General features: G+C 40.9%; 1 protein-coding gene across 4 annotated transcripts in view; it reads left to right on the top strand.

Moving 5' to 3' along the window:
* USO1 (USO1 vesicle transport factor) overlaps positions 1-17,623 on the top strand; it is a 63,451-nt gene that overhangs the window by 29,491 nt on the left and 16,337 nt on the right. For 2 of the 4 annotated variants that reach the window (XM_038400445.2, XM_038400443.2), the window contains 8 exons: positions 840-994; positions 3,053-3,264; positions 4,320-4,340; positions 12,374-12,484; positions 13,716-13,834; positions 14,420-14,601; positions 15,462-15,583; positions 15,971-16,109. In XM_038400445.2, the coding sequence (XP_038256373.1) occupies positions 840-994; positions 3,053-3,264; positions 4,320-4,340; positions 12,374-12,484; positions 13,716-13,834; positions 14,420-14,601; positions 15,462-15,583; positions 15,971-16,109 (1,061 nt within the window). The remainder of the gene's footprint in view (positions 1-839; positions 995-3,052; positions 3,265-4,319; positions 4,341-12,373; positions 12,485-13,715; positions 13,835-14,419; positions 14,602-15,461; positions 15,584-15,970; positions 16,110-17,623) is intronic. The other 2 variants (XM_038400446.2, XM_038400448.2) reach the window with 1 other exon arrangement.

The raw sequence follows: 17,623 nt of genomic DNA, 5'->3' as shown, positions 1-17,623 counted from the left end.
GCTACAGCTCACTTCATTGGATGCAGTGAGCTGTAGCTCACGAAAGCTTATGCTCAGATAAATTTGTTAGTGTCTAAGGTGCCACAAGTACTCCTTTTCTTCTTACTGAGGACTGAAGCTGATAACTTGCCCAAGGAACTAAAGTATTATGTGGAGGTAGAAGCAGCACCTGAAAGAGGGCTCTGACGTTCTGTTAACGTGCAGAACTTTCTTTCCTAGCTGGCCTAGTAGATAGGTCTGCTGCAGCTTCTTAGATGTAGAACCTTCCATTTCAGTTGTAAAAATACATCTGATGATACACATTGGCTTACTGCAATCATAACATTGAGTGCAACAGTGTTCTTTGCACCAATTACCCCCACCACATAGTTTTAAAAATATAGATTTTATTTTTCATACTAAATGCTTGACATTGCTTTTGTTTCTTGGGCCATCTTTTTAAAAGAGATTTTCTATATCTAGAGAAAATCAGCCCCTCAAGTGTATATTCCAGTGGTACTTGTTAAATTTGATCTAAAAATCAAATCAAATCTGGATTATAGACCGCTAATACACATTTCCATACAAACATGCCACTAAAAGCATTCATGCTCTGTTTCTGTATCATGATCAGTTGTTGTCCTGCGCCAGTGCAGCGTCTATCACTATTATAAGTCTGATTTTTGTTACTATAGTCAAGACCTACCAGAGGTTTCCCTACAGTTGATACCCCTACATCTAAGTTTTCAGTATTCCTGCTACCCCAATCCTGAGCCTACCCTGTACGGTAACTGCAATTATATTTATTTATTTATTTTGTGACTTTTATTCCAATGGCCTGTCTCTTTCTTTCAAAATAGGCCTGCAATCGTAGTACTTCTGATGTCCATGGTGAATGAAAGGCAACCATTTGTACTACGCTGTGCTGTCCTTTACTGTTTCCAGTGTTACTTGTACAAAAACCAAAAAGGACAAGGGGAAATTGTTTCAACACTTCTGCCGTCAACCATAGATGGTATGCAGCTTGAAAATTTCAAAACCAAATCCCACTTTAGCATACATTTGGATGCATCAGTAAGGTTTCATCTAAAATACTACATGTCTTGAGTGAAGTGCCAAGAACAAGAGATGTAAAAATCACCTTGTGAACAGTGTTTTAATTTCAGAGATTATTTTTTTACTTGAATTCTATTTGAATGTAACTGACAATGCATAACATTCAGGTGTTAAAGGTACAAGAATTCAGGCTATAAAATTTGGTTAAAATTATTTATGCTCTACCAGGATAAGAACTGATACTAAATTGGTTAGTTATCTGGGCTTGGAGTTGACATGGAGGAATTGTTTCTGTTTGTTAGAATCTATGCTAATTTGTACTAAAACATTAATTGTTTTGTTCTTTGTCATATAATTTACACATTCACTTTCTAGTTTGAGCAATAACTTTCAACCTTGTGCTTTACAAGTAGACAGAGGGATGTATATGTTGGAAAATGTTTCCTGACAAGTTAAATTCCAAGGAGGCTGAGAACCAGACTAGTATTTTAATGAGATGCAAAATCTTAGCCATCAAGTAGCAAAATCGGAGCTGCATTCCCTAGTGTGATGTGTGAAATGGCATTCACCTTTTGAAAAAGTTATTATGACCTTGCCCTGTTTCTATTCATTATTGATCAAACATCCAAAATTTGCTAAATGTGTCTTGGAGAATAAGGTAGGTGCCCTCTAAGGAAAGGGATATAACATACTAGTAAAATGATGGGAAGGAAGTCTAACACATTGCTTGTTAATGCCACAGGGTGTTTTTCTTTCCCACCCTCCCTCTAAAACAGAGCATTTCTTTCACACCTCCTGTTGCACTGTGTACCTTCCCATTTATAGACATGGGGCGAAGTATAAGCAGATTACAACATGAGGGAATCAAAGTCAAATGTTCATTTGTTTTACAGTTAAACCAAGAACCTTTCTACAATCTTCCAGTTGTACAATATGGATTTTGAGGCCTTTGTCTGCCATAACTTTGAAGGACTAGTACTACATCAATGTGCATGTGTGAAAACAAACTGTGCTTGATGGATTTATTCCAGTATTTTGAGGCATGAAAGCTCACAAAGGTTTTCCCATTACCATTTTACACACACAATGTCTTACTTATCAGTTTTGGACTGGATACTTAAAAGTACATGGTCCAACTCCTTTATTAATTATCTGCCTGTCAAAACTCAGGCTGTTAACCTTGTCAGAGTATTGAGGCTCATCCCAATTTTCAGGGAGTACATTCTTGTTAATTATTTACTCAGTAAGATCTTTAAAAGCTTTTCGGGCAAGCTCCATCTGTCATCCTACTTTGCTACGTAGTCAGTACTTTTCATCTTTGAAGTTCAGAGCTCCTTCCAAAAGCGTCGTCTCCTTTACTCATGAGGAATCAGATGCTGGGAGGTTAAATGACTTTCCCAGAGTGAGTGTAGGTTGGTAGTGATAGAACTGTAACTAGAACCCAGGTCTCTCAATTCCCAGGCTTGTTCACTGGATCACACTACCTCCCATAGAAAAATTTGATGAGCCATCCTAATGACCGCCTGTGTGTGGCTGTTTAGGATTTGAGAGAACATTCCAAATGTCTAATGTTAGGATTGGATTTGTTGTTAATGGAGATGTAGAACTCCCAACTAGCAGACAGGTTGTTCTCTCTGAAAGTTGAGTCTTTCCAGGGGTTCCTCTGAGACTGTAGGTGTGGTGAGGGCCTAGCTGGGAGTGCTTGATGATAGCATGAGACACCCTCTCTCTCTTTGCCGCATGAGAAAGCAGTCATCTTCCACTGTGCTACCCCTAGACTACTATATAGGTGGATATTTTTATTCCTAAAGTTTTATAAAACTTAAGATGTCTTCAGATGAATGTAGAGCTTAAATTGTAACCTCTGAGATGGAGACTGTGTGTGTGTGAACAGCACCTGGCACAATGAGGTCCCCATCCTGGTTGGGGGCCCTCTGTGCTACTGTATCATAACTACTGTACGAGTCTTGATCATGGCTTGCTTTTGTGCCACAGCATTTGTTTGCCATTATTGTAGCTACAGGTAATTCTGTGTCGGCTGGCCAACTGCTCTGTGGCGGACTCTTTTCCACGGACTCTGTCTCAAACTGGTGTGCCGCTGTGGCCCTGGCCCATGCTTTACAAGAAAACGCAACTCTGAAAGAGCAACTGCTAAGAGTTCAGCTTGCAACAAGTATTGGTAACCCTCCAGTGTCTTTGCTGCAACAATGCACCAACATTCTTTCACAGGTAGAGTGTTAACTATACTGTATCATTGCAAACGGTTCTGTTCGCTTAAGAAGAAAAATGTTCCCTTGATATTCGTGGCTCAAAGAAAAATGCTAATTTTCTCAGTTTAAGTGCAAGTGAGATTAGATAGTAGATTTAGTGCTAGTTGTTACTGTACACTACAGCATAGAGTAACTTTGTAGTAAGTGTAGCAGATATGCCGTCATAAGATGCCATTTGAAGCTGCTTTGTCCATTGCCACGAGTCAAACACCTTAGATTTGAAATGGCATTGTGTTAGTCGGTTCCTATTTCATTGTTATTTTGCATGCGAGTCACGTATTGAAAGGGCTAAATACTAACAACTAAAACAATCCTACTTCTATCTGGAAACGATTTGCCTACAATTGTTACAAGAAACACCAAAGATGAATGTAACTGAAGGATATGACTTGTTTCCATTTAAGTAGACAATACAGAGTGCTGTCAAATGTCCAGTTTCACCTGTTGGGGGGGCGGGTCTTCCATTCAGCAATGTGGAGGGAAATAGTTATTTCATTTAGAAAGGAAAATGATGATAAAACTATTGATAGACAGAGGGACTTAAAAGCAGATGTAGCACCTGAAACTAGTGTTAATTCACTTTCTTAAAAGACTAAAATTTAAGTTGATGGTAACCCTTTTGTATTATGTTGCCACTTACAGAACTTATAGTCTCTGTACAGTATGTAGTTCGAAGCCAACACATGATTCAGGCATCACTCATCAACTTTTCAAGTATTTCTTTTTTATTGTTTGGATCTTGTGTCTGAAATTATGCCAGTCGAGTACAAGAAACGTAGGTTCTATTTTTAAACGTGCGTATCTCTCAAAATAGCCAGAATTGGAATCTCAAAATTGTTTTACTCACTCCTTGAGCTGCGATGTATTTCAACATAATAGTTTCAATAAAATAGCCATTAAATTTTTGGATTTGCATTTGGCTAGGATCTTAAAAGAAAAATTTGAATTTTCTAAAGTTCTCTACAAAAAAAAACTCGTAAGTAATGTGTGAATTTTTTAATATATGATTTACAGGGTGATAAGATCGACAGACGGGTATGTATTTCTTGGCACAGCTTAGGCATTTTCTTGTCACAAACAGGGCCTTTTCTGTCTTGGGTTTTGCTGATTTTTTTTAACTGCTTTTTTTGAAGTGTTTCCACTTACAGTGTCGTGTTGCAATCAGTTTTTATTTCTAGCATAACAAGCTCTCTCTGTGTGTCGCCATGGGATTCTGGCACGGTGTTCCTGGGAACTGTGGGATGAGGATCTTGGGTGCCATGGATGCTTTCTTTCCAATGGGGCATTGCGGTCACCAGCTGCTCTGAAATGTACTAAATTTTGTTCACACTTCCTCATAATGTGAATTAAATTTTACTTTTGAGTGAAATTGAATCAGTATTTAGAACTGTTAAACACTTTCCATTCTGACCAGTAGAAAGAGGTGGGCATGACCTGTAGCAGATGTATACTATTTGGGCCCTTAATTGCTGACGGAACAAGTGTCCTCTATCTGCGTTCCAGTCAATCCATATCATTTCCAGTGATGATTTCTTTTGCAGAATTTTAACTCAATTGTCTTAATTTGTAATTAAGGATGGGATTTTTACTAAGCAATTCTGAAGCTAGAACTTAGCCGTAGGTGTCTGATTTTGAGCTTATCACCAGATTGAAGCCATGTCAGTATTACACAGCCTACAGTGACAGAGGGGTTTTTCCATCACTGTACAAACTCCACCTCCCTGAGCGAGAGTAGCTAAACTGACAGTAGCATTCTTCCACTGCGCTAGCTGCGCAAGGCTGTCATAGCTGCGGTGCTCAGGTATGGATTTTTCACATCCCCGAGTGCTCTGGCTGTGTCAGCCTAAGCTTTACATGTAGACCAGACCATAGTCACTCGCAGTGAGTGCGCTACTGAGCTAGGCATCACCTATAGAGACATGTTTCCTGAGCATTGCTGCTGTGTATTGTCTGCTTGTGGTGTTGGCACCGATGGAGATGGTGGCCCTGCCTGTTGTTAAGGTTGCCAGACATTTCCATGATAAAAGTGTTCACGGTTGCTTTATAACTCCAGATAAACTGCTAGGCTAAAGTGTTTTGTTTTTGCAACTTTCAGCTAAAATGTTTCAGAATGAGTAAGGAAGAATACATTTTGCCTTGCCGATGCTTTGGTTTGGGTTTTTAAACCATGCAACCATTTTCCCCCCCTCCCCCCCAGAAGGTGTAGCAGCTCCATGCTCTGGAGCAAGGTCTTGAAACTTGGCAAGGGGGTTGCCCTGGTGTCAGACGAGCCTTTTGCCATGCCTGGGAAAATTGTCCAAATTGAGCCTCAGAGAAGTCTGTTTACATATGCTCAGACTTGTTAGTTTGGCAGCTACATTCTCTGAAGAGTCTGTGTGCTCTGGGCAGGCTCCAATTTAGGGGTGCAGGGGCTGGCCAGGACATCCCTTGCAATTGCTACTGCAGGCCACTGTGGTACTAGGCACAGGAACAGAGCAGGGAAACTCTCCTGTGCTCTCAGTGATCCACCTGTTGGCACCCAGGCAGCAGAGAGGAGGACAAGAAAATCATAGAGGAGAGGCTGTTGCAGTAGCCAGAGAGCTGGAAGGAGTAGAGGGTGGCGTGAGTAGCGGCAGAGGGAGCATGGGGAGGGTGGGCAGGAGTCAAGCGATGTGGGCTGGATAGGATCCAAAGGGGGACAGACAAGCTAAGGGCACAGGGGCAGAAGGGTTTATAACCATTAGAGAACTCTTCCCTTTCAGGAACTAGAATTAAACCCAAGAGTCCTCCATCTCCACGTTCCTCCTCTGTCAGCGAGTGACTGGTCCACAGGGGAGACCAGCCTCTTCTTGGCACTAGGTACTCTGTGGCTGAAGTGGTAGAGGTCTGTGCTGTGCTGATCTAAAGGTTTGAACTCTGCTGGTGACCAAGTTGGGCATCAGTAGGATTCCACATGATGGAATCTATATTTTTTTTTTCAGGTCTTTTATAAATGTATTAAATTGCATCCTAACTATTGTACAAGACTATTAAGTTTGCAGAGTCAAGCACTCGGGTTAGGAAATGCCAGAACTGAGGAAGTCCTCTTAAACATATGCATGAGAGTGCCAATGCATTCTGATAGTCTTATTACATGATCACGTACTGTTTTTCCCCACAGGACTTCTGCCTCATTCAGGGGATGAATCAGGGTTGTGTAGTAGAGGACTGTTTGTGTATAGGACTCCTGCCTCGTTTGTTGGAGAAGTTGGAAGGTGTGTAACTTTGAAATCCATGCAGGGTTTGGATGGTGTGTGGTAAATAAGGTCTGGGGTCAAACATCAACTGAGGACAATAGAAGGAAATATTGAATAACTACCCAGTCACTGAAGGAGGCATGGGTTCTGTGGAAAATACTAGTGTAAGACCACGTAATAAGTCTGCATTGTAATGCGTATGCACAAGGCGGCTGAATTAAAGTGGCGTAGCCTTCCTTCATTCTGGCATTTCCTAACTTAGGTGCTTGACTTTGCAACCTTTTAATATCATGATTGGATGTTTTTCTAAAAGATCGCTCTAGTCGTTATTTTGGGGATGTTCTATGGCCTGTCGGACTAGATCACGGTGGCTGCTCTCAGCCTTGGCATCTACTAATCTATGAACCTTAGTGTTCTTTTAATGTGTTTTTGTGTAATGAAGCTATAGCTCAGTTGTGTTACAGTGGGGAAAATATAGTCTTGTTAACCCTGTAATTGCTGTGCAGCTCATGCTATGACGTAGCAGTGTTCTAAGAGCCTGCCCACTTGCTCTGTGGGAATGTTCCAGGGTGTTGGCTCCAAACGTATGGAGCTTGGCTATTTGCAGAGCCCATGCTGGATTTAGACTCTGGATTTCACAAGATTGTACTTGCTTAGAAAAACAGAATTAATTGCATATTTGTAAAAACTCTCTACAGGAAAAATGAAACATGCAAACGTACTCTGGGCCAGGTTGGCATTCAGAGTGTTTTAGTACCTGTCAGTCTGGAGTCTTTCCTAACCTTGGAGATTGCGGTAACACCTTTGAATTGGTGCGACTAGCCAATTTATTTAAAAAGAAAAAAGCATCTCTACTTGTAAAAGTCCAGTCAGGTATAAGTTTTGAGTTAGTCTTTTCACAGATGGCAGTAAGCTGTTTTTTATTCTTTGTATTACTTTAGTACCTAAGCTCTTGTCATGGGCCAAGACCCCATTGTCTTACGGACTATACAAACACAGAATAAAGACAATCTCTGCCCCAACGATCTTATCACTAGGGCTTTGTTTTGTTGGGTTTATTCATTTCATTTGCGGGGGGATTATTTTTTAGCCATTTTTGAGTTTTATGTAGAACTCCAAAATTGGGTGGTTTTTTTGAGGTATACTCTTTGTGCATATAGGTAGCACTGTTTCAACCAGAGCTGTGTTAAAGCGTGCTAGGGAACCTTCATTATGCCCCAGCAGGGTCTATATGGAGCAATTAATGTGCAGCATATGATTTCTAAACCTTCATAATACCCTTTTAGTCCACAATACTGCTCCATATAAACAAGCACTTAGATATGTGCCAGGGATCAGGGACGTCACCTATATAAACAATCTGCATTGGGAAAGGGGTGAAGTCAATATGAATTGAGTAGCCATTCCCTGTGGTTTTTTTTCCAGTGGTCATCAGTTAAAACCTGAAATCAGAAGCCTTGCTTATAACATATGTAGCTAGGATCAGTGTCTTTCCACAGGGCTCTCGCCATGTAACTGCCATTTCTCTAGCAGTAATATTTATGTAGACACACACCTGTATAAAGTTTACCAGCTTCTGGCTGGCTCGTGTGACTTTTCTTGTCCACAGTAATCTGGAAATAGCACTGACTGAGTAGTTGCAGTGGGTCCAGACTCAGGACACAGGGGTCTGGAGTTCAATGAGGGATAAACATGTCCGTAGAAAAGACATATACCTTTCGTGTGCATTCATGACGCTTCTGTGTCAAGGTCTGCTAAATATGAGGTTTAGTATACATGACGTGAGTCATCCCCTCCCACTGAGGGTTCAGAAGGCCACTTTTCTCTGGGGAACAGCTTTCTGTGTGTAGATTCTGGATGCTATTAGGAAGTTTTCTTGATAGTGAACATCTACTAAACAATTTGACTTGTGGTTCTCATTGAAAGGCTTTATGGAAGAAGGGATCTTTTTTGAAGGAGGTCTGGCATACATGGGATAGGAGCTGGTTAAGTGTGAGGGGGCGGCCTGGGCACACAGATGAGTGGGGGTGGGAATAAAGAATGAGCTGTCAAGCGAAAGGCTTGAGCAACAGCAGTGGAGGAAGACGTAGGAAGACATGAAAGCTGAAAGAGGCAGGAACAGTTACGTAGGGGCTTGGAAGTGAGGACCAAGAAGTAGAATATGATACGTAGGATGCAAGTGGAAGCCAGTGAAGGAGAATGATCAGGCCTGAGCAGTGGAATAAGAGTAGAAGTTTGCAGCAGTGTTTTGGAAAGATTAAAGCAAAACTTCCGCCCCTTCCCATCAAAAAGGTGTTTGGCACAAGTGGAACAGTTCAGCAGTTCTGAGACTGTGAAGTGGATACGCAAAGTGGAAAGCCCACACAGTGTGATACATACGGATCATGGAAAAGAGGTAACGAGACACATGAATGCGAGTTAGGCTAGTAATGGTGATTTGATTCTCTGCCCAAAGATCAAAGTAAAGGAGGAGGGAGATGACAATGGGTGTGAAGAGGCAATGTGCAGCAGACTGTTTTGGGGTTTTACAGATTATATGGTATATCTCCTGCCTTACAATTGCAGTGGGATACTTTACCTTCTAGCCTTGAGGAGGCTATTCCCCTCAGTGGTGGTATCTCCACCCAGCAGCTCTTGAAACCACCAAAGCTCTTGTATCGAGCACATTCTGATATTAGGTTTCAGAGTGACAGCCGTGTTAGTCTGTATCAGCAAAAACAATGAGGAGTCCTTGTGGCACCTTAGAGACTAACAAATTTATTTGGGCACAAGCTTTTGTGGGCTAAAACCCACTTCATCAGATGCATGGAGTGGAAAATACAGTAGCAGGTGTATATATAAACACATTACATGAAAAGATGGGAGTTGCTTTACCAAGTGGGGGGCCTCCTTCCTCAAGGGCCTCCTTCCTATGGGTCCAGATGATGATGTCATTCATTTATCACAAGTAGAGTAGGGGTGTTAGAGGACAAGAGCTGAGGAAGCGTTGTTCTAAGCCATCCATAAAAATGTTGGCATACTGTGGGGTCATGCAGATACCCATAGCAGTCCCGCTGACTTGAAGATATAAATTGTCCCCAAATCTGAAATAGCTGTGGGTGAGGACAAAGTCACAAAGTTCAGCCACTAGATTTGCTGTGACATTATCGGGGATACTATTCCTGATGGCTTGTTCCTCCAATCCCTCAGACAGACTTCTTAAAATTACAATACCCACCTGGTGATGTGAAGAAACAGATTGACAGAGCCAGATGGGTACCCAGAAGTCACCTACTACAGGACAGGCCCAACAAAGAAAGTAACAGAACGCCACTAGCCGTCACCTACAGCCCCCAACTAAAACCTCTCCAGTGCATCATCAAGGATCTACAACCTATCCTGAAGGATGATCCCTCACTCTCTCAGATCTTGGGAGACAGGCCAGTCCTTGCTTACAGATAGCCCCCCCAACCTGAAGCAAATACTCACCAGCAACTACACACCACACAACAAAAACACTAACCCAGGAACCAAACCCTGCAACAAACCCTGGTGCCAACTCTGTCCACATATCTATTCAAGGGACACCATCATAGGACCTAACCACTTCAGCCACACCATCAGGGACTCATTCACCTGCACATCTACCAATGTGATATATGCCATCATGTGCCAGCAATGCCCCTCTGCCATGTACATTGGCAAAACCGGACAGTCCTTATGCAAAAGAATAAATGGACACAAATCTGACATCAGGAATTGTAACATCCAAAAACCAGTAGGAGAACCCTTCAACCTCCCTGGTCACTCAATAACAGACTTAAAAGTGGCAATTCTTAAAAAAAACAAAACAAAACCAACCTTCAAAAACAGACCCCAGTGAGAAACTGCAGAACTGGAATTAATTTGTAAACTAGACACCATCAAATTAGGCCTGAATAAAGACTGGGAGTGGATGGGGCATTACAAAACCCAATTTCCCCCATACTAATTTCCCCCTACTGTTACTCACACCTTCTTGTCAGCTGTTTGAAATGGGCCACCCCCATTACCACTACAAAAGTGATTTTTCCTCCCTTGGTATTCTACTGTTAATTGAATTGTCTCATTAGCACTGACCCCAAAGTCAGTAAAAGTAAAAGTAGGGAAACTCCCATCTTTTTATGTACTGTGTATTTATACCTGCTACTGTATTTTCCACTCCATGCATCTGATGAAGTGGGTTCTAGCCCACGAAAACATATGTCCAAATAAATTTGTTAATCTCTAAGGTGCCACAAAGACTCCTCTTGTTTTTATTCTGATCTTAGTTTTCTTTCTGTGGTAACTTTGATATCACCTTTAGTGCCCACTTTGGTGCTGGAGGCAGACGCAGCAGTCGGGAGCCTGCCCTCCCACCTTCCTTCTGACTGCTGCTGCTCTGCGTGGCTGTTCTTAAAGGCCGATAAGGACTTACTTTAAGGGCTTCTGGTTTTTGTAGTGCTGATTTAGGGCTCAAAGCAACACTGTCTCCAGTATTTAAGCACAGTGAACATCAGAGTGGAGGATGGAGTGAAATGAAAGTCAAGCAAAACTTATGGTGGCTGAAACACAGAGTTAAAAGTAGAAATGCAGCAAAGACTTAACTAAGGACTCCTCCTTTGGGGTTGGCCAAATGTAACTCTCTTCTCCACTGCCTTGAATCTCTTGTGACCATCCTTTTCAGAGGATAGATCAAAGTTCTTGTGTGTGCCCCAGTTTGCTCTCCAGATCCTGGCTTTTAACCCTTTGTTACTTTCTTTGATGTACTACATGCTTATTTGAAGCTTTTTTGTGGGAGCTGGAGAAGTCTTGTTTGCTTGCTGTGTCAGACATTTGACTTTCATATAGAGGTGCATGTCTGCCTTAATGCCACTTCCCATGGTATTTTCGTTTTCAGGATCCTGGAGAATTAGCCAGTATAGGTGTAGATGCCAGAGAATTCTGTAAATGGATCTAGAAAATGTGTGGATCAGCTAGTTGATGCAAACTGAGGCTTAATGCTAGATAAATCTTAAGTTAAAGAAACGAAACATCTGCTTTAAAGGACCAAAATGTATATAATGGACGGCTCAAAACCATTGTCCAATGTGCCTCCTGGCTTAATTGTGTGGATTTAAAACACTTAAAATATTGAAACTATTTAACACGAACTCTTGAACAGTGTTATTTCACACAGTTCTTGTGTATTAATTTGAATAACCTTTTGGTGAGCTATTCAGAAGAAAACTCATTTTCCAGCATTCGAAATGGAAAGACAGGATGGCTGAATTTAGAATATTCCACTTGTTTGGTTTACCTTGTTTATTACTGTATCACCAAAGAAACTGCCCTGTAGCCATCAGTTTTCACTTGAAATAAAATCTCAACCCGTGGTACAATACATCAGTAGTGGGTCTACTTTATATTTGCCGCAAATGAGGACAGCGTATTTAGTGCTGGGCTGCTTTAAAAGTTTGCAGCTCACTTGTGCTAACTGCGCTGTTTATGCAGCACTTCCCCCAGAAGGTTCTGCATGTATTTTTTGCCACTTAACGATATTGTTATCCCAGCATTAATTATAAAGGCAAATTAACTTGTCATGATTTTGTTCCAATGCTAATTTGTGTTGAGGCACACCTTACATCTGTCTTGGTTTGACATGCATTGAAGACTGCTAGCCTTTTGTGAATCCTTTCCATCAAAGCACTAAAGCTAAGTTAAGTATCGCTAGAAAATGTGTATTTTTGGAAGCCTTGACTTCCTTTTTTTTATCCTTAAAGTTGAAAGTGGGTGGGTTCTGAAATAAATACAGCCTCTAAAACACTTCATTGAATGCTCTATACAAAGAAATTAATGCCAGCTTTTCTATTTCAGGGCAGCAAAGTGCAGACAAGAGTTGGATTATTAATGCTGCTTTGTACCTGGTTAAGTGATTGTCCAATTGCTGTCACACACTTCCTCCACAACTCCGCCAATATTCCATTTGTATCCTTGAAATGTTTACAGAATACAGGCGTTTGATTGGAAAGATCTCATTTTTAACATTAAAAATGTAGATAAACTTGCAGGAATGCTGCAGAATATTTAAGGATAGTAGATGTGGGGCTTAAAGAGTCAGTGTCCCTTTTATGTTAACATGTAGATACTAAACAAAACATAGTCAAATCTGTGAATTTGAAAAGACGTGTGAAAAAGTGGGGGGGTTTCTTGGTTTTTCCAGTGGTTTGCATGCAGAGGGGGTGGGACTCCATTTTCCTGGGTGTTACTGGTTTAACGAGGTGATTGGTGAGGGAATTTGTAGTTACAGAGGACCAGCGACGGAACTTGGGACCCCAACATGTCATATATTTTCTCTGAGCACAGGTAACTGTTGCTTGGAGAAGCTTTTGGGCAGTTTTGCAAATTTCATGTACATGTACATTGCAATTGGTGTGATTGCGGCTTGGGTAGGAATACCCACGTTGGCTTTGATCTAGCTAGTATGCCAAAAATAGCAGGAGAGGCGCAGACTTCAGTGCGCACTATACCAGCCCACCCAGGACCCTGCATACATATTTGCATTCCTAGACAGTGCTGGGATCCGTGCCACCCGGTCCTCAATGCTGTTTGCTAGATTCAAGCTGCCATGGGTATGCCTATGCAAGTTGCTAGCACACCTCGATTTTGGTGTGGCTATGCCCATACTGTGTGTCACTGCAGATAAACTCATGGAGTTTCCGTATGAAGAATCTCTTGTGTGTAATCTCACAGAAATGGGGAAATACTTCTTAATCTCAATGAATTGTAATGATAAATATACTTCTCTGAAGAGGAACTTAATCTAATTGACAGTTAAGTATCATATACTGGCTAGTGGTAGACAGTGCCTTCAAAAAACTTTCATGATTAACATATGGAAGAGAACTGTGTTTGGGTACAGAGAACTCTTTTAAATATTACATTGAGTTATCTGGATATTAGACTTGAATAGTAATATATAATATACACACATTATACAAATCCCTTAAAACAAACTAAATCTATGAGCAGTTTCATTTGATGTAGCATACTGATATTACTAATTAATCTTATGGTTTTAATGGATAAAGAAATTGGTTTTACATGTTTGTTTAAGATGTAATAAGAAGCTCAGGCTGAGATTACGTGTTGAAAGGGAAAGGTACGTTTTGTATATTCTGCTCATGAAATGTTTAAACTTCCTTAGCAAATGTTCCAGCTCACAGGGCAGATAGCCGAAAACCTTGGAGAAGAGGAGCAGTTAGTCCAAGGCCTGTGTGCGCTTTTGCTGGGCATTTGCATTTATTACAATGACAATTCCCTCGAAAATTGTAGGAAGTGAGTACGGTGTCAGACTAACTGAAGACTTTAGGGGAGGTGAAAGTTTGTGTGCAGGCTAGCAGCTGTCCCTAAACTAGGAAGAAGTTTCTAAATGAAAGACAGCACAACCTATATTATGGATATTCTTAGTTTAACAACCCCTCTAGCCCCCTGCTTTTAATTTATTCCTTACAGGAGGGAATACATGTGGCTAGAAAATGTGAGATGGTTTTTCCATGGCAATCAGCTGGGAAAAGTCCTTGATACAGCCCTTAGGCAGTGCAAAGCATCTGAGCCATTCTAATCAAGAAATACAGTTAGTACCTTCTTCATGTCTCCTTTCACTGTGGCATGTGAACAGTTGATAGTGGCAGACTGAGAACAATCAGCTTTCCAGTGCCAAGAAAAGGGTGTTTGTTTGACCGGGGGGGGGGTGAAGGGGGACGGGAAGGAATTGTTACAGATAATTTCCTGACCAACAAAAGTACCCTTTGGAGGGGAAGTAAAAAGGGTGGTATTTCACTGCTCTCCATTTTTTTTGTTTTCCTTCTCTAGGCACAGTCTTGCCTGATGTGCCATACTAACTACACCTTTTTCTTTTAGAGAGAAATTAAAACAGCTGATAGAGAAGAGGATTGGCAAGGAGAACTTCATCGAGAAACTAGGGTTCATTAGCAAACATGAACTGTATTCCAGAGCTGCTCAGAAACCTCAGCCGAGTTTTTCTAGCCCTGACCACATGATGTTTGATCACGAGTTTACTAAACTGGTAAAGGAATTGGAGGGTGAGACATGTTACACTCTTCTCTTGTACTGTCACTTGCGGTACACTTCAGATTGCCCTGATTGAATTACCACCCATTCTGAATTTAGATTTTTAAAGGTCGTACGATCAAACCTAAAATTTTCTATGTGATGGGAAGGATTCATGGATAAGGGTTACAATACACCATGGCTTGCAGTTCAGATGTTTTATATTAATGCTCCTGGTGCAATGTTGGGTTTTGTACTTTAATCTGGCTTCTTAACACTGTTAAGTCAGTTGGCTATTTGTGCATGTTATTAACGATCAGGCTATTGGTTATGGCAAATTTTTGAACGTGTGCTTCTATAGTGCCATAAGGTCTGTACTCCAAGATGATGCACAAGAAGGTGGCAACCAAAAAAAAAAAATCATCGTATACAAGAATTCGCTTCACAAGCTATACTTCTGATTACAGTGAATCATTTCTCCAGCTTCCTTGCAGACAAAGTGAAAAGGAACTAGGATATGTGCCACTTCTGTAATGAATAAAGAAGATCTAAAAGATGTGATCATGAATGTTATTTTTTATACTAGAACTATCTGGGTTGGGGAACCTTAAAAAACGTGAATGGTGAACATTATGGGTCCTTAATGAAAAAGGCAGGGCTGTTGAAACTCTAATGGATAGAACTTTTCCCAGTTGTTGATACAACCTCCTGAAGTCAGCTTCTAAGAACTAGCTTGACATCTAGTCATTTAAATCAGCATGGGTGACTAATAACTTGTTTAAAAACAGGTGGATTGTCTATAGGACAACACAGTTATGTAAGCTGAGGAGGATGTGAGAATATGAATGCATGAGCTGTGTTCTGAATAACGACTGCACTATTTTTTTGACAGGTATCATAACTAAAGCTATTTACAAGTCTAGTGAAGAAGACAAACAGGAAGAAGAGGTGAAGAAGTCATTGGAACAGCATGACAACATTGTGACTCACTATAAAAAAGTCATTAGAGAGCAGGTAAAAAATACAAGCTGTAGCAGACACCTACAGTCACGTGTACTGTTGGGGGGAAATCATATTAACTGGCTTTTGGGGATGCTGGAATGGAATTCCAAACCAGATATAACAAAACATGGAAGAGGCTTCCCAGCTTAGATAACTTGGGGAAGTGTCAGGCACCTTAATAAGCAGTTCTACCAGCCCTGCCTCTAATAAATTTAGAAACTTACCTGCGCAGATAAGCAGTCCACAAGACACAGGCACTGCGCATGAAAAATATCTTTTGTAGGTTGAGTAAATATCTTGACTCTAATGCATTGATTTTATTGCTTTGCAACATGTCTCCCCGTTGATTCATTTTCCACAAGTAATTAATCGGAATTCCAATTTTTTTTTCTTTCACAGGATCAGCAGCTTGAAGAGTTAAAGCAGAAAGTTAATACTTTAAAATCTCAGAACGAACAGCTTCAGACAGCAGTTACGCAGCAAATGTCACAAATCCAGCAGCACAAGGACCAGTATAATCTCCTTAAAGTACAGCTAGGTATACTTCACAAAAACACTGAAATCCATCATTGCTTCATAGTATATGTCCAATTCTCTGTGTAGTTCATGGCAAGCAATCTAAATTCTGCAGAAACCAATCCTTTCCAGTTTCAGCAACATGCTGTCCTAAATTCTGCAGCACACTAGAATTCACACAAATGAAAAACCAGGACCTATTTTATTGAATTAAATAAGAATGCAACTAGAACAATATTTCTACCAGTATCTAATTTGTTAAATTAGATTAAAAATATTGATGTATACATTTTTTTATATTGCCGCCAAACTTTCAATTATTGGTGATGGAATATCTTGTGTGAACAACTGATACGTGGATTAGAAAAAGGGAAACTGGCGGTGTTAGCTGCAGGGGCCTGGGAAATGACAGAGCAGCTTGAGAGGAGCATTCAGCAGGTTCAGACTTAGGAAACAGAGTGAGGAAGCATGTCACCCTTTTCCCTCTGCCCTGCCATTCATTGAGTTTTTACTTCTATGGCTCTCCTCCGGTACTGTCTGAACATGTTAGACAAAGGTGGAGGAGTCAGCAGCTAGCTGCCTTGCTGCTCCTTTTTTTCATTCCTATTGGATGCCATTTCAGAAAAAGTACACTAACTGGAGGCTCCTGCTTAATGAGCAGCAGTGAAGTGCCACCAGTTTCAGGTGTCCTCAGGTTTCACAGTTGATGTCCCTTTGAAATGAATGGGATAGTTCACACTTGTCAGAACTATTGCTCTGGATTTTTGGAGTTGCAGGAAGACAACCCCATATTGGTTCACATTTGGAAGCCAGCCTTGGCAATCAGAGGCTAGAAACTTTTCTGAGAACACAAAAGGTTGCATTTTGCAGCCCGATTGCCCAACAATGCATGGATTCTGTTGTCACTGCTGTAAAAAAGCAAACAATTGGGCATTGTGTACAGTAAAATCTCACTCATGACTGTAGGTAGACCCAACGCAACTAACTCAGTTTAACAAACTAGCAAGATACTCTACTGCTATATGGATTCTGTCTGCTTGCCATGTCAAGCATAGTAAGGTTTATACCTCATAACAAACAAGTAAAGGAGTTCTAATGATTTTGTGTATTAAAAAAATTAGTTTTAGGCCTCATTACCACATTCTGGTATTAAATCTTAGGCCATTTTGTGTGGATTAGGGAAATGAGGGTGTTGCAGTACTACAGGAAGCCTTTTCTTACTAGAGACTGGCCTAATGGCTTCAGCGGAATCCTAGAAAGTGTGGAAACATTGGTAAGGATGGGTAACAAAAGAATAGTGCAAGCAGGTAGGGACAAAATCAGAGAGGCTAAGACACAAAATGAGTTACACCTAGCAAGGAGCATTACATTCATTAAGAGGAGGTTCTGTAAATACATTAGGAGCAAGAGAAAGATGAAGGAAAGTGTAGGTCTGCTACTTAATGGGGAAGAAGAGCTACTAATGGATGACCTCAAGAAGGCTGGAATGTTTAATGCCTATTTTGCTTCAGTTTTCATGAAAAAGATGAATTGTGA

The sequence above is a fragment of the Dermochelys coriacea genome, chromosome 4 (assembly GCF_009764565.3).
Source record: "Dermochelys coriacea isolate rDerCor1 chromosome 4, rDerCor1.pri.v4, whole genome shotgun sequence".
In the NCBI taxonomy this organism is placed as follows: Eukaryota; Metazoa; Chordata; order Testudines; family Dermochelyidae; genus Dermochelys; species Dermochelys coriacea.
Note: the sequence above shows the minus strand (reverse complement) of the source record. Positions and strands in the feature narration are given on the sequence as shown.